The sequence below is a fragment of the Pseudophryne corroboree genome, chromosome 11, assembly GCF_028390025.1.
Source record: "Pseudophryne corroboree isolate aPseCor3 chromosome 11, aPseCor3.hap2, whole genome shotgun sequence".
Taxonomy (NCBI): domain Eukaryota; kingdom Metazoa; phylum Chordata; class Amphibia; order Anura; family Myobatrachidae; genus Pseudophryne; species Pseudophryne corroboree.
The window spans coordinates 36,654,471-36,679,179 of record NC_086454.1 but is presented as its reverse complement, the minus strand read 5'-3'; the positions used below and the strand labels follow the sequence as shown (position 1 = coordinate 36,679,179).

Sequence of the window (24,709 nt, the reverse complement as noted above, 5' to 3'; positions counted from 1 at the left end):
TGTCGACCTAGTCACTGTCGGCCAATAGTGGTCCACCTAATGACTGTCGACCTACGGTGGTCATTCCGAGTTGATCGCTCGCTAGCAGTTTTTATCAGCCGTGCAAACGCTATGCCGCCGCCCACTGGGAGTGTATTTTAGCTTAGCAGAAGTGCGAACGAAAGGATTGCAGAGCGGCTACAATTTTTTTTGTGCAGTTTTAGAGTAGCTCAATACGTACTCAGCGCTTGCGATCACTTCAGACTGTTCAGTTCTTGTTTTGACGTCACGTACATGCCCTGCGTTCGCCCAGCCACGCCTGCGTTTTTTCAGCCACGCCTGCATTTTTACGAACACTCCCTGAAAACGGCCAGTTGACACCCAGGAACGCCCTCTTCATGTCAATCACTCTGCGGCCAGCAGTGCGACTGAAAAGCTTCGCTAGACCCTGTGTGAAACTACATCGTTCGTTGTAATAGTACGTCGCGCGTGCGCATTGCGCCACATACGCATGCGCAGAAGTGCCGATTTTTTGACTCATCACTGCACAGCGAACGAATGCAGCTAGCGATCAACTCGGAATGCCCCCTACGTGCGGTCGACCCTATGATCCACACCCACAAATAAGACCTTTTTTACAGTAGCTCTTGATACCATGTAATGACCACAACACACACATACTAAGTGTTCATATAAAAGCGTCTGACAGCCCAGTGCATTCCCCATGGTTCTAACCTATTCCCTAGATTGACATTAGCAAATAACATTGTAGATTTTATTACTGTTCTTCGTTCTGATATTAATATGTGTTCTCTTTCCGTGCTGCGTCCCTTAGAGGTAAATCTGGGACTCTCTGTGATGCCGGTGAGCCAGAATGTGAAAGAAATAAGAATTATTTGAATGGTAAAAAATTGCAAAGCGGAGATTTATGCCTGAAGATTCATAACGCTCTCCCATTAATGACCTTCACAACTAATAACATTTCCTGCTTGTTTCTTGCTCACAATCTCAATATCTCCAGGGCTTGTTCCTCGTGTAAGATTGCAGCATTCTTCAGACTAGATAATGTGCTATCCAGGGAGATGAAGGATGATTTCTCCTGTCTGGTATATTCGCTTTGTAGAAGCATCTAAGGGGCAGGACCCAGATCTGGGAGAGTTTACTATGTAATTATAGAAATATCAGCTGCATACGTAAATCAGGGACCGTTCTAAACAAGTATTTACAACTATTCTATATATAAAATCTAATCTTGCATTTACAAACTATATAGAATTATACAGTAGCGATAACGTGTCACTATAACGCTGAATAATTGGTAATAGGGGATGCAGACACATACGTATAAGACTTTGGCAGGTCCTGTGAATAAATAGACAATAATTTGAAATATATAAAAAATATATATAATTCTAAATATAAATAATAATAAAATAATTTAGTAAAACATCTTTATTTAGAGTTATGAATATCTTGTGCGGTTTATAAGCGATACGGGATTTCCTCTATAGCGTTTTCCTAATCCTTTAAAATGACATTGCACTAAAAGTGCTGCTATTACTTGGACAAAGGGGGTCGTTCCGACCTTATCGCTCACTAGCTTTTTTTTGCAGCGCTGCAATCAGGTCAAAACTTGGCAAAACTGCGCATGCGTATGCACCGCAATGCGCAGGCACGTCGTACGGGTACAAAGCGGATCGTCACTGGGCGATGGATTTAACGAAGAATCCATTCACACAGCCGATCGCAAGGAGGTTGACAGGAAGAAGGCGTTTATGGGTGTCAACTGACCGTTTTCTGGGAGTGTTTGGGAAAACGCAGGCGTGTCCAAGCGTTTGCAGGGTGGGTGTCTGACGTCAATTCCGGCACCAAAAAGACTGAAGTGATCGCAGCGGCTGAGTAAGGTCAGAGCTACTCAGAAACTGCACAAACTGTTTTTGTATCGCTCGGCTGCACATGCGATCGCACACTTGCAAAGCGAAAATACACTCCCCCATAGGCGGCGACTATCTGATCGCAGCGCTGCAAAAAATAGCTAGCGAGTGATCAACTCGGAATGACCCCCAAAGTTTTAAGCAATTTACTAAACTGTGTATATGTATACAGATCTAGAAGAAGGGCTAGACTGGTGAATGAATTACAAGATACTGTTTTTCTTTTTCACTTGGCTAATGTGTTTGTTCATGTTTCTTTCTTTTAGAGGGCTTTGGATGTGTACGCTAGCTCTTGGGCATCGGTGAGAATGGAGTTTCCAGATGGAAGTCTGTTTAACACGTTGCCCATCCACCGGTAAGAACTTCAGTTATACTTTTATACTTTTCCCCAGCATTTTCTCCCCTATTCCTTGCTTTGATGTGGCTGGTCCTTGCTTATAACATTTATGAAGACAAAATAAAAAAATGCTTAGGAGGGTGTCTTTGCAGACAGACCATCGGCTGTCACCCATAACTCATGTTCTAAGTAATGTGGACGCCAAGTGATGCCTCTCTGGGTTTTCTCTAGTCAGTAATAAAGCCTTGACTCTGCCAACAAAAATGTAATGCTCAAGGGAAGCGGTGTTCGTGCTGACTCTGCAAATCCTCTTCCTTTCAGGGCATAGCTTGCTGGGTTTTGTAGTTCCATCACAACTGGAGAACTATAGTTCTCCTTTGATTTACAGTACTAATTAGACGTCCATATTTATCACTCTTTTGTGATGTCAGAGGGAGCTAATTAGCAAGTACTTTGCTGAGGATTGAAATACATTTTTGCCACGAATTGTACATGTATCAAGAATAATATGGACGGTTAGTGACCTTGTTACACTGCTGCGTGCAAAAAGATACAAGGGAGAGTGGGCTCTGCAGACTATTACTCCCCTGAGAAAGACACACAGAGAACATGCGGCAGAGTAAAATGAAGACATACGAAATACAGAGAACGTTCTAAGCACAGGGTAATAGGTGGAAGAATGATTTTGGCTGTATTAAATATTGTGATCTTTTGATGAGGAAGAAGATGCCTCATGACTTTTAAAAGCAAGCGGGCAGGGCATGCTGAAATGTGTAGTTCCATAAAAGCTGCAACGCCACGCGCTGCTTACCTCTAACGTTTTACAGGATTAGATGTGAAAACTGAAAGAGGAATTTGAAGCACTGGCTATACTCCTGTCCTGTCGCCACGGACCATGAGAACAGCGGGTAAGAGGTTCTAGACCTTCGCAATGTACATGGGCCCTCATTCCGAGTTGATTGCACGTAGCAACTTTTTGCTGCTCGTGCGATCAACTAGACGCCGCCTATGGGGGAGTGTATTTTAGCATAGCAGGGCTGCGATCGCTTGTGCAACCCTGCTATGCTAAAAAAGTTTCCTGCAAAACAAGACCAGGGTCAGACTTACTTACCCTGTGCGACGGATCCAGCGTCGAAGGTCCCGATATTGACGTCAGACATCCGCCCTCCAAACTCCTGGACACCCCTGCGTTCGCCTCACCATACCTGGAAAACGGTCAGTTGGCACCCCGGAACGCCTCCCACCTGTCAGTCTTCTTGCGATCGCCGCTGCGATCACTTTTTCCGCTGGTGGCGTCGCTGCCAGGTGACGGCTGTCACCGGGCAACGATGCACGTGCACAATGCATGCACAGTTCCGACCTGTACGCACCGCTGCGACAAGCTGCAGCGTGCGAACGGGTCGGAATGACCCTCATTATCAGACGAGGGTTGGCGGAGCAGTGAGAAAGTGCTCCACTGTAGAGTGAAACTGTTTATAACGTGGGCCGCTGAGATTAGTCTTAACACAAGCAGTCCTGATCTAAGGGTGTCACAATACTCCTGTATTTCACAGTGACATCTCTCTTATTCTTTCACTGCCAGGAGTCTAGGAAATGTTATTTGTCAATAGTGACAGCATTTTACGTTGCCTCAATTTCACCCTTATTCCTGCAATTAATTAACATTCCCGATGGAAATTACTCAAAGCGGCCACCAGTCCCCTCACTCTGTAACACAATTGCGGAGGCTGGGCAATGCAACTTCCCACACAGTCTATTTGGACAACCCCTTGCTTCTAGCAAGTAGAGTTATAGCTTAATCTCAGCGGTCTATTCGCCTCCTCAAAAGGCTGGGTTCTGGAGCATATATGGAAATGACTAATAAAGAATACTTTATTTAGAAAAAGAGTACAATGCTTAGGTATAAAAAGGTGTTATTGCTTAGGAGCCGGGACCCCGCGCCTCCCGCTGACCACAGCCCAGGGCCTAGCAACAGGCAGACGCTGGGCAATGGGAGCCGCCGCACTCCTGGGCAACGGGGACACCAAAAGCAGACAGCATTCCCCGTTGCTTAGTACGTGCAGCAGGGCAGCTGCACTTAGTTATTTAATCAGGCTCGTGATTGGGCAATAGCCCATTTATAGTCTCTGCCTGTGCACTCCCAAAACACTGGTGATGTTTCCAGCTCTAAATGTGAACCTGTCAGCCTGTGAAACACCCGTGATTCTGAGATCCTGTCTGACTGATTCTAGATTGGATCCAGCTAGCCTTGTGTTCAGGTTTTGTGTGGAACGCCACACAGATTCTTGCCTTTGCATTTCTTCATTATTTATACCATCCTGTGCATTGTTGCATGTATATACAGTCTTGTTGCTAATTAACACTCTGTGCATTGTTGCATATACTAATTGATTGTGTTAAGATATTATTCCAACCTGTGCATTGTTGCACTCACATGCATTCGGTTATTTCTCTCTGCCAGAGTGTAGTGCAGCGGTATCTAGGTGTTGTCAGTGAACGTCTCACCATACTGCAATTTACTCTTGCCCAGCCTCCAATAGTTGCCTTGTCCATACATAAAACCTGGGGGCATCCGAGTATGGGGTGGACCTAATTTACCCTGGAAAGGCGGCTGCTATAGAAGAAGTCTAGCATTTCAGGAGGCTAAAAGACTGCTGGACAAGGTGATAAAGCTAAATATTTATCTTATATAAAACCCTTTATGAGGTCTAAGAACACTGTACGCTATTCACGTATGGAGTACCGTAAGGGTACGCTCGTTGCGTAGCAATCGCTTAGCCGTGGTCGAGACGCTCAAGCGTCACGTTCGCTCACGGCCAAGAGATCACAGGCAGGCACGCTATTGGCTGCCGTCTATCGTAATGATTCGCTATAGCGTAGCGGACGCTCGGGACCACGAGGAGATCACCAGCGGCGCTGACGCTCACAATGTTAAACCTTTATATCTAAACCATAAACTATGTAATATGCTGTAAGACCTTAGTGTAGTGATAGAGTGTAAATGCAACACAGTATAACCTTATTAACTCAAATGCTGTTCGAGCGTCACCGACGCTCTGAGAATACTTAACACTATAAGAAATACACAGATACCTAGGCTTAGGGTCCAACGCCTTATATATATATTATGAATGTTATACTTGCAAAAGAATTAATACAATACAAGTCATACACTACAATATAACATAGACTACCTAACCAGATAACTACACAGGAAATACAATACAATACAATTACGTTTTAAGGGAAAATAAGAGAGAAAGAGGAGAAGAGAGAGAGAGAGAGAGATGGCTCACAATAACAGTAAGAACAATATGATTGCGGAGAAACACTTACGCACAAGGGGAAACGATCGCATGCGCCTCTGGACATCCAGCTCCCGATTTTCAGCAATGATAACCGTTGAAGAGTGAGCTGGATGTGATCGGCTTGTCTATTTATGCCCCACACACAATACAATTCAATGGTCCCTACAATCTCATTGTTCATTGGACACAGGAATTCGGCTTCGCACTATAACAAAAGGTCATAGGTTGATTCATACAGGTGGGCTGTGACGATTTCCAACAGCTCAGGTGGGAGGGAAACTGGGTTTCCCGCCGCATGGCTAAGTAAGAGTAAATAATAGTAAATGGACATAAACTTCTTATGTCCATAACTATTCGCACGAGCGATTAATCCGCTCCAAACCAACACCGGAATATTGCTCTTTAAATATTCTTCCGATGGATACTAAACACCACTGTATGACTCCTGTTAGACCCTTCGTACAATACAAAGAGGGATCTCTCTGTCCAGGAACATGCTATATTAACTAAACTTTCAGAATCTATCAAAGGAACCATGATCTACAAAATACATTATATAGTGAAAATATGTAACGATTGAGTCGCACGCTACGATCACATAAACTCTACCGTAAATACGCATACGGTGCGCCTGCGGGTGCCCGTGACTGTGAGTATGCGCACGCACGGGAGAGCGTACGCATGCGCAGCGCGGACGTGTATGAGGTGCAAATATGGCAGTGTGTATAGAGATATTTTTCTGACTTTGACAGTCCACCCTTTGGCAGTCAACAATAACTGCCACTTCCTAAAACATTTCAAAAAGAGAAAAATATATGTCAGGGGTTAATACATTTCCATGGTTGGGTAAGGGAGGAGAGAGGAGAAGGTGTGAAGAGGGTATGACCTAGTGAGATAGCAGAAGCATGTGTGTATGAATCCATGTTTGGGGGTCATGTATCATCGTGCCGTACATGTTTTAAATCAAGCTTCGAGGTATTGCAAAGTATACATTTGAATTCCTTCTTATCCCGTGGTACGGGTCTGTGGATGGGCTGTCAAACTTTACCGAGCTCTTTTCGGATTTTGGTTGTAACAAAATGGGGAGCACATTTTAGTTGATGATACATGAATGGGGGAGATATGTGATTGCTGATATCTGTGCCTGTATTCCCTATCAACTATATGTGTCATTACCTGAGGGTTGTAGAAATGAAGATAAAGAACACTTATGGTAAATGCAGTGGTATTCTATGTCAGGTAAATGAACATTTGTCGGTTGAAGTCTTGTTCGGTGTCTGTTGAATGCAGTCTTCTTTGTGCTTTTGCCCATAAGGTGCGAGCAAAAGCTTTGTCAATGTCCATAGATTTACAAAAGTGTTGGGCTAGCGTAATTTTAAAATTTCTAGGGAAACTGGGGATCTATGGCAAAGTTCATCAAAAATCTGTGTATCGGGTTGTCAAAACTTCTTATTTAATCCATCTGTTGTCTGTATATCAGCTCATCAAATTCCTCGTCCAAGTGGGTCTTTTTACCTTGGAGGAAACGGAAAAACAGGTGAAAGAAACGGACCGTAGAAATCGCATTTTCATCACATCATTGTTTCTACATTTGGGTCATAAATCAAATCCATTGGAATTACAGTTTCCTCACTCCTTAAACTCATCACCCTGGTACGACGATTGCACTTCATTAAAGCCTGACCGCATCTAAATATCAAACCAATTGATATGACAACACCTAAGATACATAGGAGAAACTTCCCAACATCCATTATGACTCCTTGAGCCCACTCTCCTAAACCAGAGAACCAATTTCGCGGGTTCAACCATGACACCCAACCAGTCAGCTCATTACCTACAGCAGCAAGAGTGAGATTGTGTCTCCTGCGAAATTCCCACTTCAGTTGGAGAATATCGTCCATCTTTTGGTCTATGACCTCGACCGGGTCCTCGGTGCTATTCGTAATATATGTGCAACATTTCACGCCGTATTGTGTTGCCAGTGTGACACAATATCCGCCTGTCACTGCTGTGAGGTAATTAAGAACCATTCTATGCTGTACCAGTTCTGTTTTATAAGCTTGAAGTTCTCTTCCAGTATACCTAAACGTGTCATCATACATCTCAGTGATATTATCTAACAAATTTGCAAGCGCAGATATGTATTTATAATTCAACACTCCTCTGGCGGTGCGAGTGATGTCTAACGCGATTAGAAACTGAATCCCGGTGGATTCATGGATCATGTCAGAGGCCGGATGCTCTGTTCTTTCTATCAGGTGCCGTTTAACTACGTGCTCGTAATGGGTGTGAGTATAAGGAGTTTGGGCAACACGGTGTATGTCTTTCATTTTGTCATGTGATACAGTCATTACTTCAGGCAGTACTTTTCCAATTTAACACAATCCTTCAGAGTTTGGGGCAAGCCACTTATACGCCTTTCTCCCGCATATGAAATATGCATCATCGGGGAGAACATATGGGACGGAGTAGGACATAACCATATTACACACCTTCCATGTGAAATCTCCTAACCCTAATTCTTCCATCTGCTTAGTACACGTATCAGGTTGTACGATATGTGCACAGTATCCTGGTGATACCTCTCCAACTCTCGTAATCCTATTTCCTAAGGTATACCTATATCGGAAAGATTTTCCTCTACTGGCTATGTGGCGTATAAGCTCTGTATCTGTAGGCATTCTATCTGCTCTATGCGAAAAGGTCATGGTTTGGTTACTCCATGACACTTCCCAATTTCCCGGCTTTCGGGGATTGGAGATGTTAAAACATAATAGGGACCTATCCACATGGTATTGGTGGAGCTTCAAACTAGGAGGGCTGGAGATATTAAACCTCCTGTCCACCGGTCTCCCACCACTTAACTCAAGTACCTCCCCTAACGTTAAAGGAAATGGTACTAGCCCTGATTTGCTATGACCTTGAGGTACTTGAGAGCATACCCAACAATCTGTTTTATTTAACACACTACCCACTAAGGAGTGATAGTCACTCAATGGATGCCGGTCCATATGGATATTAAAACTGGATTGGCATTTCTTAATGCACCCATCCTCCACTACGTTGTCACAGAGCCTACAGATACAGTTTTCTTCAGCTAACAATCCTTCACAATTCCTTCTATTGTCAATGCTATCGGATCGTTTTCTGATACTCGCTTTTACTTGTTGGTTAAGTTGTTCTTGGAAAACTACGCCTCCATCTTTATCATCAGAACTCATTCCAGAACCTCTCTCGACCTCCATGGTACTCTCGCCGGAACAGACTGCTCTGGTCAACATCATGGTCAACAGGAAAATCCGGATCACAGTCTCTTGGGGCAAGTCCATCTTGTAGGAGGAAACGGAGAAGAATGAGAAGGGGGAAAAAATAATTTGAGGGAGAGGGGATGGGAAGTTGGAGAAAAACAATAAAAGGGAACAGGGGATCGACAACTGCTTTTGGTCTTGTGATTTTCAATGCTCAGGTGCCGCCTCAATCCTCCTGGAACAGACACTCCAGTGATACAACCTCTACCGTCTGTTCCTTATCACGGGACCTCTCTGGATCAGCAACCTTCTTACAGTGGGACGAATGAACCCAAGTCTCTCTCTCAGCAACCTTCAATGCTGTAGTGCTAGTCAATAAGACCTGGTATGGTCCTTCCCATCTGTCAATAAGGCAACCTGAGCGTAGAAAATTCCGTATCATTACATAATCCCCAGGTTCAATGTCATGACAATTACTATCTGGTAAATCAGGAATCACCAACTTCAGATTATCATTTTGATTCCTTAACTGTTTACTCATGTTAATCAAGTATTTTACAGTCACTTCATTGTTACACTTCAAATCATCCTGAGGGTTAATCATAACATGCGGTTGTCGACCAAACAAGATTTCAAAGGGAGACAGATTAAGAGGGGACCTGGGAGTGGTTCTGATGCTGTACAGTACAATGGGTAAAGCTTCTGGCCATGTCAATCCTGTCTCTGCCATCACTTTACTCAGTTTATTTTTAATAGTGCTGTTCACTCTTTCCACTTTCGCACTCGCCTGTGGACGGTATGGAGTGTGCAGCTTGCTATCAATTCCCATCAATTTACACATTCCTTGAAAGACATCACCTGTAAAATGGGTACCCCTATCACTTTCGATAATTCTAGGGATACCATATCTACATACAAATTCCTGCACAATTTTCTTAGCAGTAAACATAGCGGTATTTGTGGCCGCCGGAAATGCTTCGACCCAATTTGAGAAAACATCTATACAAACAAGTACATATTTCAAATTTCGACAAGGGGGTAATTGTATAAAGTCAATCTGTATTACCTGGAAAGGGCCGCCGGCAGGTGGGATATGAGATGGTTCTGTAGGTATTGCCTTTCCGATGTTCTTTCTCAAACAGGTAAGGCATGACATTGCTCTTTTACTCGCATGAGATGAAAATCCTGGGGCACACCAATATGCTCTTACCAACTTGCACATCCCTTCCTTGCCCAGATGAGTCAGCCCGTGAGCTGCCTCAGCTAAACATGGAAGGTATGCTCTGGGGGCCACTGGTTTACCGTGTCCATCCGTCCAGAGTCCTGAGGACTCCTGGTCATATCCTTTTGCCTTCCAGACTGCCTTTTCCTGTGTGGAACACAAATTTTGCATCTCACACAACTTCTGTGTGTTGATGGTATTAAATACCATCAGTTGTGTGGTGTCTGTCTGTCTGGGGGTACCAGCTGCTAACTTAGCAGCTTCGTCTGCTCGGCTGTTACCAAGTGATACTGGGTCTTGGCTATATGTGTGTGCTTTACATTTGATAACAGCCACTCTGTCGGGTTCCTGTATCGCTGTTAGAAGCCTTTTTATGTGAGCTGCATGCGCTACCGGTGTACCAGCTGCTGTCATGAAGTTTCTGAGGCGCCATAGGGCTCCGAAATCATGGACTACCCCGAATGCGTATCTAGAATCGGTGTAGATATTGGCTGATTTGCCCTTAGCCAATTCACATGCTCTGGTTAGGGCGACCAGTTCAGCAACCTGGGCTGAGTGAGGTGGGCCTAGCGGTTCCGCTTCTATGGTGCCTTGGTCATCTACGACTGCGTATCCAGTGCACAAGTCTCCCGAGTCTGACTGTCTATGACAACTACCGTCCGTGTAGAAAGTTAGATCTACATCTTCCAGTGGGTTGTCACTGATGTCAGGCCTTGCGGTAAAATTTTGGGTCAAATATTCCATACAATCATGTGTGTCCTCCTTTGTGTTAAATTCTCCTTCCCCACCACTCTCATCCTCCACCCTTTGTGCCTGTCCAGGCACACCTGGGAGATACGTTGCAGGATTTAATGCACTGCATCTCTTTATGGTGATGTTTACGGGGGCCATTAGTGCCAATTCCCATCTTGTAAACCGCGCTGATGAGACGTGCCTGGTTTGGGCAGAATTTAGCAAGGCTGACACTGCATGTGGTGTATGAATTGTGAGGTTGTGACCTAGCACTACATCTTCGCTTTTCGTTACTAGCAATGCTATCGCAGCAACGCTTCGCAAGCATGTGGGGAGGGATCGCGCTACCGTGTCTAGCTGAGCGCTGTAGTATGCTACTGGCCTGCTGGCATCACCGTGCTTTTGGGTTAAGACGCCTGCCGCGCAACCAGCACTTTCTGTTCCGTACAGCTCAAAGGGTTTCCCATAGTCTGGCATACCTAATGCTGGTGCCTGCGTTAGGCACTGTTTAAGTCTCTCAAATGCCGTCTCAGACTCGTCTGTATGCGAAATCCGATCAGGTTTGTTTGAGGAGACCATCTCCTGCAAGGGTAACGCTAGAATGGAAAACCCTGGGATCCAATTACGGCAATACCCACACATTCCTAAAAATTTTCTGATCTGTTGCTGGGTTTGTGGCAGAGTCATGTCTCTAATTGCTTGAATTCTATCAGCGGTCAGGTGTCTCAGTCCTTGTGTTAGACAGTGTCCTAAATATTTTACCTTAGTTTGGCATAACTGCAACTTGTCTTTGGAAACCTTGTGTCCTGTGTCTGAAAGATGAAACAGGAGCTGTTTCGTATCCTTCAGGGATGCTTCCAATGAATCAGAACACAGTAGTAGATCATCCACGTACTGTATTAATACTGATCCACTCTCTGGTTGGAAAGACTGTAAACAATCATGCAAAGCCTGAGAAAATATACTTGGACTATCTATGAATCCTTGTGGTAATCGAGTCCATGTGTATTGGACTCCTCTGTATGTAAATGCGAACAAATATTGGCTGTCAGGGTGCAGAGGTACCGAAAAGAAAGCGGAGCAGAGGTCAATAACAGTGAAAAATTTCGCAGTGGGAGGGATTTGCATTAGGATGACAGCTGGATTTGGCACTACGGGGAACTGACTCTCAACTATTTTGTTAATCCCCCTCAGATCCTGCACTAGCCGGTAACCCCTCCCCCCACTCTTTTTCACAGGGAAGATGGGACTATTGGCAGTGCTGGACGTTCTTACCAGAATGCCCTGTTGTAGCAAGCGCTCTATTACTGGGTACACTCCTAACTCCACCTCTGGCTTCAGAGGGTACTGTGGGATTTTTGGAGCTATCCTACCATCTTTTACTTGTACAACTACCGGAGCTACGTTTGCCATTAATCCAGTGTCCTGTCCATCTTTAGTCCAAAGTGACTCTGGTATCTGAGATGTCATTTCTTCTACTTGGGAGGGAGTCCTATTTGTCATAATGGTATGTGACATTAATTTTGATGGGGAGTCTAACATGTCTCGCACTTCCTGAGCGTGATTCTCAGGTATGTCCAAGAATACACCTTCAGGAGTACAATAAATGACGCACCCCATTTTACACAGTAAGTCTCTTCCCAGGAGATTGGTCGGTGCCGATGCAGCCAGCAAAAAGGAATGCTTGGTATGTAAAGGCCCTATTGTAATCTCGGCTGGCTTGCTAACAGGGTAATGCTGGACTACTCCTGTTACTCCCATGGCTGGAATTGTCCTACCAGTGGTTCTTATGCCCACTGTCGAATTTATCACTGATTTGGCCGCCCCCGTATCTACAAGAAAGTTTAATGATTTACCAGCTACATTAATTGCAACTTCGGGTTCACTTCCAAGGCTTGCAATCAATTTTACTGGCTGCAGATTACAGGTATGGCCACACCCCTATTGGGTATGGTGACCTCCCTGAATCCCGCTGGCAGCAACTACTTGTGAGGGAGTTAGCTGGGAACTACCAGAGGCGTGCCAGTCTCTGTTCGGGGGGTATCTTTTTGTTTCCCCTGTATGTGGCTCATAACTCCGTCTCTGTGGACCCTGATCCCAATGTCGTGTGTCGTGTCGTTGTCTAGGGGGTTGATAAGATTTTGGTACATTTCTCGATCTACAGTCTCGTGCAAAGTGTCCCTGTTTGTGACAAAAATAACATGTTACCACATTTGACTTACCCACAGGGTTTGGTGATATTAACACAGGCTGTTTTGTGGTCAGGGCCTGTATACTTACTGACATTAACTTATCACCTTGTGACTCCCTGTGTCTGGTGATATTCCGGTCGTGATCAATAGCAGCCTCTCTCAAAGTAGCCACAGACAGACCTCGCCAACATGGTTGTGTGGTCTGTACCCTAGTCTTTAATGACTCTTTTAAACCATCCATCAGTACCGATACTGCTACTTCTCGATGGTTTATGTTTGTTTTAATGTCCTCTATGCCTGTGTATTTTGCCATCTCTGATAATGCTCTGTGAAAATACTCTGCAGCTGTTTCTGACTCCTTTTGTTTAATGGAGAATATCTTGTTCCATTTAACTACCGCTGGGAAATACTCCTTTAACTGTAAACTTATTCTTTTTACATTATCTTTGTTGTACACATCTGTAAGAGGTACATCCTGATCTAATCCACAGTCAACTAAAAATTGAGCTGCGTCGACATTGGAGGGTAAACAAGCTCTTAGCAGTACTTGCCAATCTTTATTATTGGGCTCTAAAGTGTTTCCTAGGTCTCTGATGTATTTTTGGCTAGCAACTAAATCTTTTCTAGGGTCAGGGAATTCAGACACTATGGTCCTTAATTCCATTCGGGTAAACGGGCTATACATGGCGATGTTCCTAACAGGAGTGACTCCTGAAGTGTCGTTTTCCCATTTGGCACTACTATTACCTTAACAGGATTAATTCTAACAACATCATTCTGTGTAGATTCTACAGCCTGTGGTGAAATAGTTTCAGCATAGTGTATGGTGCCGTACTTACCCGTTGATACGACCTCACCTGTCCCTCCGCTAGGGGGCTTTGTTACTAATCTTATAGGTTGGGCCGTGCCTACTGTTGTCTCAGATATGGTGGCTGCTAGAGAGAGCGCTGATATTGTTGCCGATTCGTCCTCTTGATCACACTCCTGGGGAAAGTTCAAAACAGGGTACAACTTGCACGGGTTAATACTTGCATTGGTTAATTGGTTAACATTATCTTTAACATTTACACAGTTGCTAAGTGTTTGTTTGTTACACCTTAGTACGTCATTCTCCGCAACTAATTTTTCTCCCGTTATGTATGGTGGCAGTGGGGCCGTGGCTATCAGTTTCCTGATAGAGCCAGATCCCGCCGCCTGAGCCAATCCTCTCTGTATATCACCCTCCTGTTGCCACAACTGCAAATAATCATAATGCTTGATTCGTCTCTTTGCTGATTTAATGAGACATATCCTTCTCCTTAAATTCGTTAACACTTCTGTGCTGAAGCTACCTACTCTTGGGAATTTCTCCCCGTCATGTACTGTCATTCTCTCCCATTCATCACATAAAGCTTCTGTGTGACTTCCGTACTTTTCACACATTACGTACCTTGCCGACCCGACTGGTCGGTTTATAGAATCAACCCAAACCGAGGTTGATCGCCCCCTTCCTGAACAACTGGCCCCCATAATTTGCAGGTGTTACGGAACCTTACAAAAAACCAAGATATTCACGATAGGTTGGCGGTGAAGTTTACCGAGCACCTCACTCACTCGCCCACGCCGACCAATACGACCTGATCACACTGATATAGTGCTGGCGTACTCGACCCAGGGCCCCTATTAACCTTTGTTTACTGGAACATGTGAGTGTGATCCGCAGAGCATTAACCCTTTCCAGTAAAGGTGTGGTTGTCAGATAGTTCCTGAGTGACCAGCGAACTTCCCTTTTTGAAAAAATAAAAAATTACACAAATCACGTTAGAATGTACAAATAGCGTTTATGACCTTCGTACACAAATAGTACCGGTCAGGTTTACTAATGCACACAATTACGTGCGGTACAATCGTTCAGCACATAAGCAACTAATCTTATGTACGGAGCGACCAGCGGAATCGAAAATTGCGGCTGCGAATTCCTTCAGCAAGAGCTTGTATGGCCTATATGGGTGTTGCACCAACCCTTTTTTTGGTGTTGTGCCTGTGGACTCTATAGCGGACTTCCTTGTCTGCTGTACCTAGACCTCCTGGTCTGTTATGACCTCCTGGTCTGCTACAGTATGACCTCCTGGTCTGCTATACTCTAATGCTCAAATTTTATGTTTAACCAAGGATGCCTCCCTAGCCACCGTGCATGTCACTTACACGTATGTACCTTCACGAGAACTCGATGATTTCTTTTGGTTCAATCCTCAAAATTTTAAAAACACACTCACTCACCACATATACACTTTTGTTTCTATTTCTATTTCTGCGCAGAAATTTCTCTTTAGACCAGATGTGTTACAAATTAGGAGAAGGATCTGTTAATTTAAATTTCGAATTTAAAATAGATTTGCGCTACTTATCGCCTGTTGCGCTATTTATCGCTTATTGCGTTACTTAACAATCAACACTATCGTGTGACTTGAGTTACGTGGGCGTACCCAGACGCTCCGTTGCGTAATTTACGCTGCGTGCGTCGGCCTTTGCGTACGCGAGTCTCAGCCCTTTGTTAGAGACACGTGTACACAAAACCAATGTCCACCGTAACACAACTAACACGTTTATCAATGTAGATGATCCTCGATCATCTACCGCACACCACACCAATCTCTCCTTTTACCTTTAGGTAGAGCTGTGTGTATTTCTATACCTTAACTGTATTACCTTTACTCTTTAACTATGAAATAGCGGCAAATCTCTCTTAGTACGTTTATCAATTATACAATGGCAAACAGGAGAGTGATATATGAAAATACACGAATGAAAAGAAATGCAGATATGCGTGCGTGTGTACGCAAGACAGAAATAAACAGTTTTAAAAAGACACTATCGTTTTGTTCTTACCTCCGGTCCCGGATTCCTTCAGCACCCTTTACTAAGCGAAGCAGACGCTTATCCAAACAGCACTACGAGGAATATGACCTCCCGCCCTTTGCTGCTGGATAATGTCTGCTGAAATTACCTAGTGCAGATATGTGAAGGACGGGCGAGCCGCCAATTGATAAAGCTAAATATTTATCTTATATAAAACCCTTTATGAGGTCTAAGAACACTGTACGCTATTCACGTATGGAGTACCGTAAGGGTACGCTCGTTGCGTAGCAATTGCTTAGCCGTGGTCGAGACGCTCAAGCGTCACGTTCGCTCACGGCCAAGAGATCACAGGCAGGCACGCTATTGGCTGCCGTCTATCGTAATGATTCGCTATAGCGTAGCGGACGCTCGGGACCACGAGGAGATCACCAGCGGCGCTGACGCTCACAATGTTAAACCTTTATATCTAAACCATAAACTATGTAATATGCTGTAAGACCTTAGTGTAGTGATAGAGTGTAAATGCAACACAGTATAACCTTATTAACTCAAATGCTGTTCGAGCGTCACCGACGCTCTGAGAATACTTAACACTATAAGAAATACACAGATACCTAGGCTTAGGGTCCAACGCCTTATATATATATTATGAATGTTATACTTGCAAAAGAATTAATACAATACAAGTCATACACTACAATATAACATAGACTACCTAACCAGATAACTACACAGGAAATACAATACAATACAATTACGTTTTAAGGGAAAATAAGAGAGAAAGAGGAGAAGAGAGAGAGAGAGAGAGATGGCTCACAATAACAGTAAGAACAATATGATTGCGGAGAAACACTTACGCACAAGGGGAAACGATCGCATGCGCCTCTGGACATCCAGCTCACGATTTTCAGCAATGATAACCGTTGAAGAGTGAGCTGGATGTGATCGGCTTGTCTATTTATGCCCCACACACAATACAATTCAATGGTCCCTACAATCTCATTGTTCATTGGACACAGGAATTCGGCTTCGCACTATAACAAAAGGTCATAGGTTGATTCATACAGGTGGGCTGTGACGATTTCCAACAGCTCAGGTGGGAGGGAAACTGGGTTTCCCGCCGCATGGCTAAGTAAGAGTAAATAATAGTAAATGGACATAAACTTCTTATGTCCATAACTATTCGCACGAGCGATTAATCCGCTCCAAACCAACACCGGAATATTGCTCTTTAAATGTTCTTCCGATGGATACTAAACACCACTGTATGACTCCTGTTAGACCCTTCGTACAATACAAAGAGGGATCTCTCTGTCCAGGAACATGCTATATTAACTAAACTTTCAGAATCTATCAAAGGGACCATGATCTACAAAATACATTATATAGTGAAAATATGTAACGATTGAGTCGCACGCTATGATCACATAAACTCTACCGTAAATACGCATACCGTGCGCCTGCGGGTGCCCGCGACTGTGAGTATGCGCACGCACGGGAGAGCGTACGCATGCGCAGCGCGGACGTGTATGAGGTGCAAATATGGCAGTGTGTATAGAGATATTTTTCTGACTTTGACAAAGGGTAAATGCGTGAGTGTCACCAAGAACCACCAGGTAGCCAATAGCTCACTTTAGTCCACGTGACAAAAGGTTACAAAGAAAACAGTTTCAAAGTTATACATGAGTTCAGTGGCGGAACAAGCAAGCGGTGGGCCCAGGTGCAACAAAATGCTTTGGGCCCCCCCCCCCCATCCCGTCCATGTCCACCCCATGGGCAGTGCGCGCCGTAGGCGCGCGCAAAAATACATAGTGGCGTGGCTTCGTGGGGAAGGGGTGTGTCCACAAAATAATACCAATTCATAAAACGGTGCACAGTAGTCTCCATTCTTCAAATTACGCCGCACAGTAGCACCACTACACCAGGTAGAGACCCTTTTACTCCTTACAGCGAACAGATTCCCCTTTTTACACATAACGGCAGACAGTGTGCACTTTTTACACATAACGGCAGACAGCGTGCCCTCGTTACACATAGCGGCAGACAGCATACACTTTTTACACAATGGCAGACAGCGTGCCCTCGTTACACATAGCGGCAGACAGCGTGCCCTCGTTACACATAGCAGCAGACAGCGTGAACTTTTTACACATTACGGCAGACAGCGTCCCCATTTTACACATTACGGCAGACACCATACACTTTTACACATAACGGCAGATAGCGTGCCCTTTTTACACATTACGGCAGGCAGATTCTACCTTTTTACACATAGCGGCAGGCAGATTCCCCATTTTTATACATAGCGGCAGGCAGATTCCCCATTTTTATACATAGCGGCAGGCAGATTCCCCATTTTTACACATTTCGGCAGGCAGATTCCCCATTTTTACACATTGCGGCAGGCAGATTCCCCATTTTTACATTGCGGCAGGCAGATTCCCCATTTTTACACATTGCGGCAGGCAGATTCCCCATTTTTACATTGCGGCAGGCAGATTCCCCATTTTTTACATTGCGGCAGGCAGATTCCCCATTTTTATACATAGCGGCAGGCAGTCCCCCCTTTTTACACATTGCGGCAGGCAGTCCCAACAAATAAAAAAAGAAAGAGAAAGAAAGAAAGAAAGAAAGAAAGAAAGAAAGAAAGAAAGAAAGAAAGAAAGAAAGAAAGAAAGAAAGAAGAATTATACTTACCCTCTCTGTTGGCTCAGGCTCCTCGGTGCAGCTTCCCGGGCAGTAGAGAAGAAGGAGGAGGGAGGTGAAGGAGGGAGCCGCAGCAGCGCTGTGTTACTGGTGGAGGCGCTGCTGCTGCTGCCCCTCTGCTTCCCTATAGGCTGTTCTCAGAGACAGCCTATAGTGAAGCAGAGGAGCAGCAGCAGCAGCGCCTCCACCAGTAACAAAGCGCTGCTGCGGCTCTCTCCTTCACTGAGAGACTGTGACCTGTTTGTATATGAGGGAGGGAGGGACGGACCCTCCTCCCTCCTTCGTGTGCGGGTGGCCAGAATCGTTCCTTATGACGGGCGGGTCACGGGAGCGCTGGTGTGCGGCTGCGGCATGACATACAATGAGTCATTGTGACTCATTCATGTAATGCCGGCCGACGGCTGTGGGCCCTTGAGTGCGGCGGGGCCCCAGTGCAATGCACTGCCTGCCCCGCCAGTAGTTCCGCCCCTGCATGAGTTGCAAAAGTAAAAAGAAAAATATACTGAGTGACACGCAGAAAATCTGCCCTGAAGGAACGGTGAGAAATAAGGGAATTTTGGTTAGACTTCAACGCGTCATTGATCCCACAGTTTGATCCAAGAACAAATGGTGCCCAGGCATTTTATCAGCAGAGCATCACACCTAGGATGATGTCATCCAAGTTTCTGCTGACTGGTTGATTCATTAATAAGACCTGGGACCCTCCCCCAAACTGCTCCAGTCACATTTAACTTAAACTCGCATAATTCTGCATGTCTCCCCCTGCAGAAGGATTCCCTAAGATGTGATGAGCTCAAATTAACCAGTGTGATTATAGCTACTGTCTGACTGTAAATGTGATGCTGTGTGATATGGTATTGGCAAGATATTTAATATCTCGGAAAGTATCACTCTGAGTGATTTACAAGTCACATCACACCTGTGAATCGATCTCTGCTATTTGTATATGATTTTACACACTCTCAAGGGTTATTGAAATATTTCTTTGTCTATCATAAACCAAATCAAATGCTGAGACTTTGATCTGCCTTATGACTGAGTATCTTTGGCTGACAAGCTGAATATACAGTACTTGTTGGTTTGATTACCCCCCATTGTGTTGCTTCATTTAGCTGCAAACACAAATAAACAGCTGTGTAATTTACACCGCGACATCACTGGGTACACACCTAAAGATTTATCTGCCCAATTTGTCTGGTGGAACAGAAATCTGATAATATATGGGAGCAAGTGCCAATCAACCATTTTCTCCCAAACGCTGAAAAACGGACAAAAACGATTGTTCGGATAAACGTATTAATTAAATCATATGGTTTTTTTTTAACCAAGTTGCCTGAATGACGACTGTCTGTTTTTCAGAAATGGTGGGAAGAAGATTTGCCGGGTCTCACATGCGCTGGCGCTGCACTGGCATCTAGAGGGTACTGGCTTCTTACTGGGTTTCCAGTGCGGATATGCTTTTTTTTTTTAAAGTGTCATAATAATAGTGTAAAATAAATAGAAGGAAAAAAATATATATTTTGAAATACCCTATCCGGCGAAAAACATCCGTATCTATATATTTTTCTAACTGAGCCCCAACATTCCAGGATCTGCCCAACATTGCTTAAGTGGTGTATTTATCAAATGGAGAAAAGCCCAGCAAAGGCTACATCTGCCCTATCAACAATGTTGCCGCAGATGAGAGATGTCATGTAGATATGATTCTGTACATCCACCCAGTGACATGTCAGTCCTACCTGCTAAATATTTTCTTAATTAAACGTGACAACCCATAAAGGAAATGTCCATTATTTATTTTTGTTTGTTTTTCTTTAATATTTAAGCCAGTGGTTCCCAAACTTTTTGGAATCACGGCGCCCTAGAGCATCAGAATTTTTTTTCACGGCACCTCCAGGTGCCAAATGGTTCCGGTATGAATGGTCGACCATGTTAAGGTCGACACTCATTAGGTCGACCACTATTGGTCGACATTGACGTGGTCGACATGGACTAATGATCAACATGACAGGTCGACGCATGAAAAAGTTGACATGGATTTTTTAACTGTTTTTGGTGTCATTTTTTCCATAACATGACCAGGAACCCCAATTAGTGCACCGCGTCCCCCTGCATGGCTCGCTTTGCTTGCCATGGTGCAGGCAAGGTGCCTCGCCCTGCTACCGCTGCACTCGGCGCAGGTTACTATTCCCAATCGTAGTCCACGTGTTTGGTTAAAGTATGAAAAATGTTAAAATCTAGATTTTTTTTTTAAAAAGCCATGTCGATCTTTTCAGATGTCGACCTATCACGTGTCGACCATTTTCATGGGTCGACCATGTGTTCACGTCTACCATGTCAATGTCGACCAATAGTTGTCGACCTAATGACTGTCGACCATAACATGGTCGACCATCCAAACGGATACCGTGCCAAATGCCCAAATGCTTCTTATTGAGAAATTTAGAAAGAAATATGAAATGAATATATGTAAATTGTGTTTATATGTCATCCATAAGTTCAGTTGGGTGTGGTATGGCTGACCGACGGTCAGCATACAGACGCCGGGATCCCGGCGGGGGCGGGGATGGGTGCTAGTGCAGCAAGCCCCTTGCGGGCTCGGTGGCGACGGTTCTATTCTCACTTTATGGTTGTTGTGGACACCCACGAGTGGAAATAGTCGGGATAGTGAGGGGGCGGGATGTTGGGGGAGGTCATGTGACCGCCGGTCACATGAATACCACCCGCTCAATTATGTGGTGAGAGACAAGATTTGCTTCACATATTTTATGACTGGCAGCCACCAGCACTGGTTTTGCCTATTACACTGACCATAAATTATTTCAATTGGTCCAGGACCACCAACCAAGGCACCCCTGCAAGTGTCCCATGGCACCCCAGGGAGCCACGGCAAACAGTTTGGGAACCACTGATTTAAGCTTTTATTGTAATCTTCTTTTGCCTATACTAATCAGACTGTGGGGGTCATTCCGACCTGATCGCTCGCTGGTGTATTTTGCAGCGCTGCAATCAGGTCAGAACTGCGCATGCGTATGCACCGCAATGCGCAGGTGCGTCGCACAGGTACAAAAGCGGATCGTTGCTGTGCGATGGGTTTTACAAAGAATCCATTCGCACAACCGATCGCAAGGAGATTGACAGGAAGAAGGCATTTGTGGGTGGCAACTAACCGTTTTCTGGTAGTGGTTGGAAAAACGCAGTCGTGTCCAAGCGTTTGCAGGGCGGGTGTCTGACGTCAATTGCGGCCTTGGACAGGCTGAAGTGATCGCAGCGGCTGAGTAAGGTCAGAGCTACTCAGAAACTGCACAAAGTTTTTTCGTTCCACTCGGCTGCACAAGCGATCGCACACTTGCACAGCTAAAATACACTCCCCAGTGGGCGCAGACTATGCGAATGCTGGACTGCAAAAAAACCACTAGCGAGCAATCAGGTCTGAATTACACCGCGTCAGTCTTATTGCTTGCTATGGCTAAAATCTCAACTGTTATTTCCCCCCATACAATAAAAAAAAATATATTTTTCTATATCTTCCCTTTACTAATGATTTGTTCTCAGGGCAGATTTATGTTTATGCGTTGTTCTTCCGATCCCTGTGTGTCTACCGTCTGTGCACTGTAGGTAACAGATACACTTTCCAGGTGATTCATGGTTGTACAGGTAACTGTTCTCCACGACTGCAGCCCGGGCTGCCTCCTCAATGCACATCAATCTATTTTAATTGTGGCTTTATTTAATTAGTAAAACAAAGCAGAAAGGAATGGGAACACCGCCATATGATGGTACTTTAACTCCCTTTATGTACTCAGTGAATGGCTCCCGCATATGGTGCAACGTTTGCCAAACAGACGTTATGTAGCTACAACAACACTTGTCCAAATGGAAAAATGGAGCAACTATTGGCTAAATAGAGCCTGCAAAGAAAATTAAAGCGACAGCATCTTTACAATGGGGAGGCCAGCAAAACAGTTTGATAAGATTTGGTTCTGGCTGATAAAACTATTTTTTGATAAACCCTGTACACAGGAGGGTCAATCCATATCAAATGGTCCAGAATTAAATTAATTGGTGGCTTGACCATTTTTTTTCCCAATATTATTTTTTATGTGTGATGACCCCTGTATGTTAGTAGTCAGAAACAACCATTACTTTATTTTTATTTACCTTCATATGAAGATGGCGGCCATTTTTGTATCATGGCACATGACATTTTTTACTGTTGCGGACGTTTGGGGTAAATGTAATATCTCAGCTCAGAAAAGTCATATAAACCATTATTTTCCTCACATTTCAAGCAATATTTTTGTCATACCACTATTTCCCTACCTTACTTCCTTATGACTCAAATTTAAGGTAGAGATGAGCGCCGGAAATTTTTCGGGTTTTGTGTTTTGGTTTTGGGTTCGGTTCCGCGGCCGTGCTTTGGGTTCGACCGCGTTTTGGCAAAACCTCACCGAATTTTTTTTGTCGGATTCGGGTGTGTTTTGGATTCGGGTGTTTTTTTCAAAAAACACTAAAAAACAGCTTAAATCATAGAATTTGGGGGTCATTTTGATCCCAAAGTATTATTAACCTCAAAAACCATAATTTACACTCATTTTCAGTCTATTCTGAATACCTCACACCTCACAATATTATTTTTAGTCCTAAAATTTGCACCTAGGTCGCTGGATGACTAAGCTAAGCGACCCTAGTGGCCGACACAAACACCGGGCCCATCTAGGAGTGTCACTGCAGTGTCACGCAGGATGTCCCTTCCAAAAAACCCTCCCCAAACAGCACATGACGCAAAGAAAAAAAGAGGCGCAATGAGGTAGCTGTGTGAGTAAGATAAGCGACCCTAGTGGCCGACACAAACACCGGGCCCATCTAGGAGTGTCACTGCAGTGTCACGCAGGATGTCCCTTCCAAAAAACCCTCCCCAAACAGCACATGACGCAAAGAAAAAAAGAGGCGCAATGAGGTAGCTGTGTGAGTAAGATAAGCGACCCTAGTGGCCGACACAAACACCGGGCCCATCTAGGAGTGTCACTGCAGTGTCACGCAGGATGTCCCTTCCAAAAAACCCTCCCCAAACAGCACATGACGCAAAGAAAAAAAGAGGCGCAATGAGGTAGCTGTGTGAGTAAGATAAGCGACCCTAGTGGCCGACACAAACACCGGGCCCATCTAGGAGTGTCACTGCAGTGTCACGCAGGATGTCCCTTCCAAAAAACCCTCCCCAAACAGCACATGACGCAAAGAAAAAAAGAGGCGCAATGAGGTAGCTGTGTGAGTAAGATAAGCGACCCTAGTGGCCGACACAAACACCGGGCCCATCTAGGAGTGGCACTGCAGTGTCACGCAGGATGTCCCTTCCAAAAAACCCTCCCCAAACAGCACATGACGCAAAGAAAAAAAGAGGCGCAATGAGGTAGCTGTGTGAGTAAGATAAGCGACCCTAGTGGCCGACACAAACACCGGGCCCATCTAGGAGTGGCACTGCAGTGTCACGCAGGATGGCCCTTCCAAAAAACCCTCCCCAAACAGCACATGACGCAAAGAAAAAAAGAGGCGCAATGAGGTAGCTGTGTGAGTAAGATAAGCGACCCTAGTGGCCGACACAAACACCGGGCCCATCTAGGAGTGGCACTGCAGTGTCACGCAGGATGGCCCTTCCAAAAAACCCTCCCCAAACAGCACATGACGCAAAGAAAAATTAAAGAAAAAAGAGGTGCAAGATGGAATTGTCCTTGGGCCCTCCCACCCACCCTTATGTTGTATAAACAGGACATGCACACTTTAACCAACCCATCATTTCAGTGACAGGGTCTGCCACACGACTGTGACTGATATGACGGGTTGGTTTGGACCCCCACCAAAAAAGAAGCAATTAATCTCTCCTTGCACAAACTGGCTTTACAGAGGCAAGATGTCCACCTCATCATCATCCTCCGATATATCACCGTGTACATCCCCCTCCTCACAGATTATCAATTCGTCCCCACTGGAATCCACCATCTCAGCTCCCTGTGTACTTTGTGGAGGCAATTGCTGCTGGTCAATGTCTCCGCGGAGGAATTGATTATAATTCATTTTAATGAACATCATCTTCTCCACATTTTCTGGATGTAACCTCGTACGCCGATTGCTGACAAGGTGAGCGGCGGCACTAAACACTCTTTCGGAGTACACACTTGTGGGAGGGCAACTTAGGTAGAATAAAGCCAGTTT

The 24,709-nt window shown here is 44.7% G+C and overlaps 1 protein-coding gene across 2 annotated transcripts in view; it reads left to right on the top strand.

Moving 5' to 3' along the window:
- Positions 1-24,709, top strand: part of INSC (INSC spindle orientation adaptor protein) — a 587,592-nt gene that overhangs the window by 132,066 nt on the left and 430,817 nt on the right. For both annotated transcript variants that reach the window (XM_063946474.1, XM_063946475.1), the window contains exon 2: positions 2,180-2,268. In XM_063946474.1, coding sequence (XP_063802544.1) covers positions 2,180-2,268 — 89 coding nt within the window. The remainder of the gene's footprint in view (positions 1-2,179; positions 2,269-24,709) is intronic.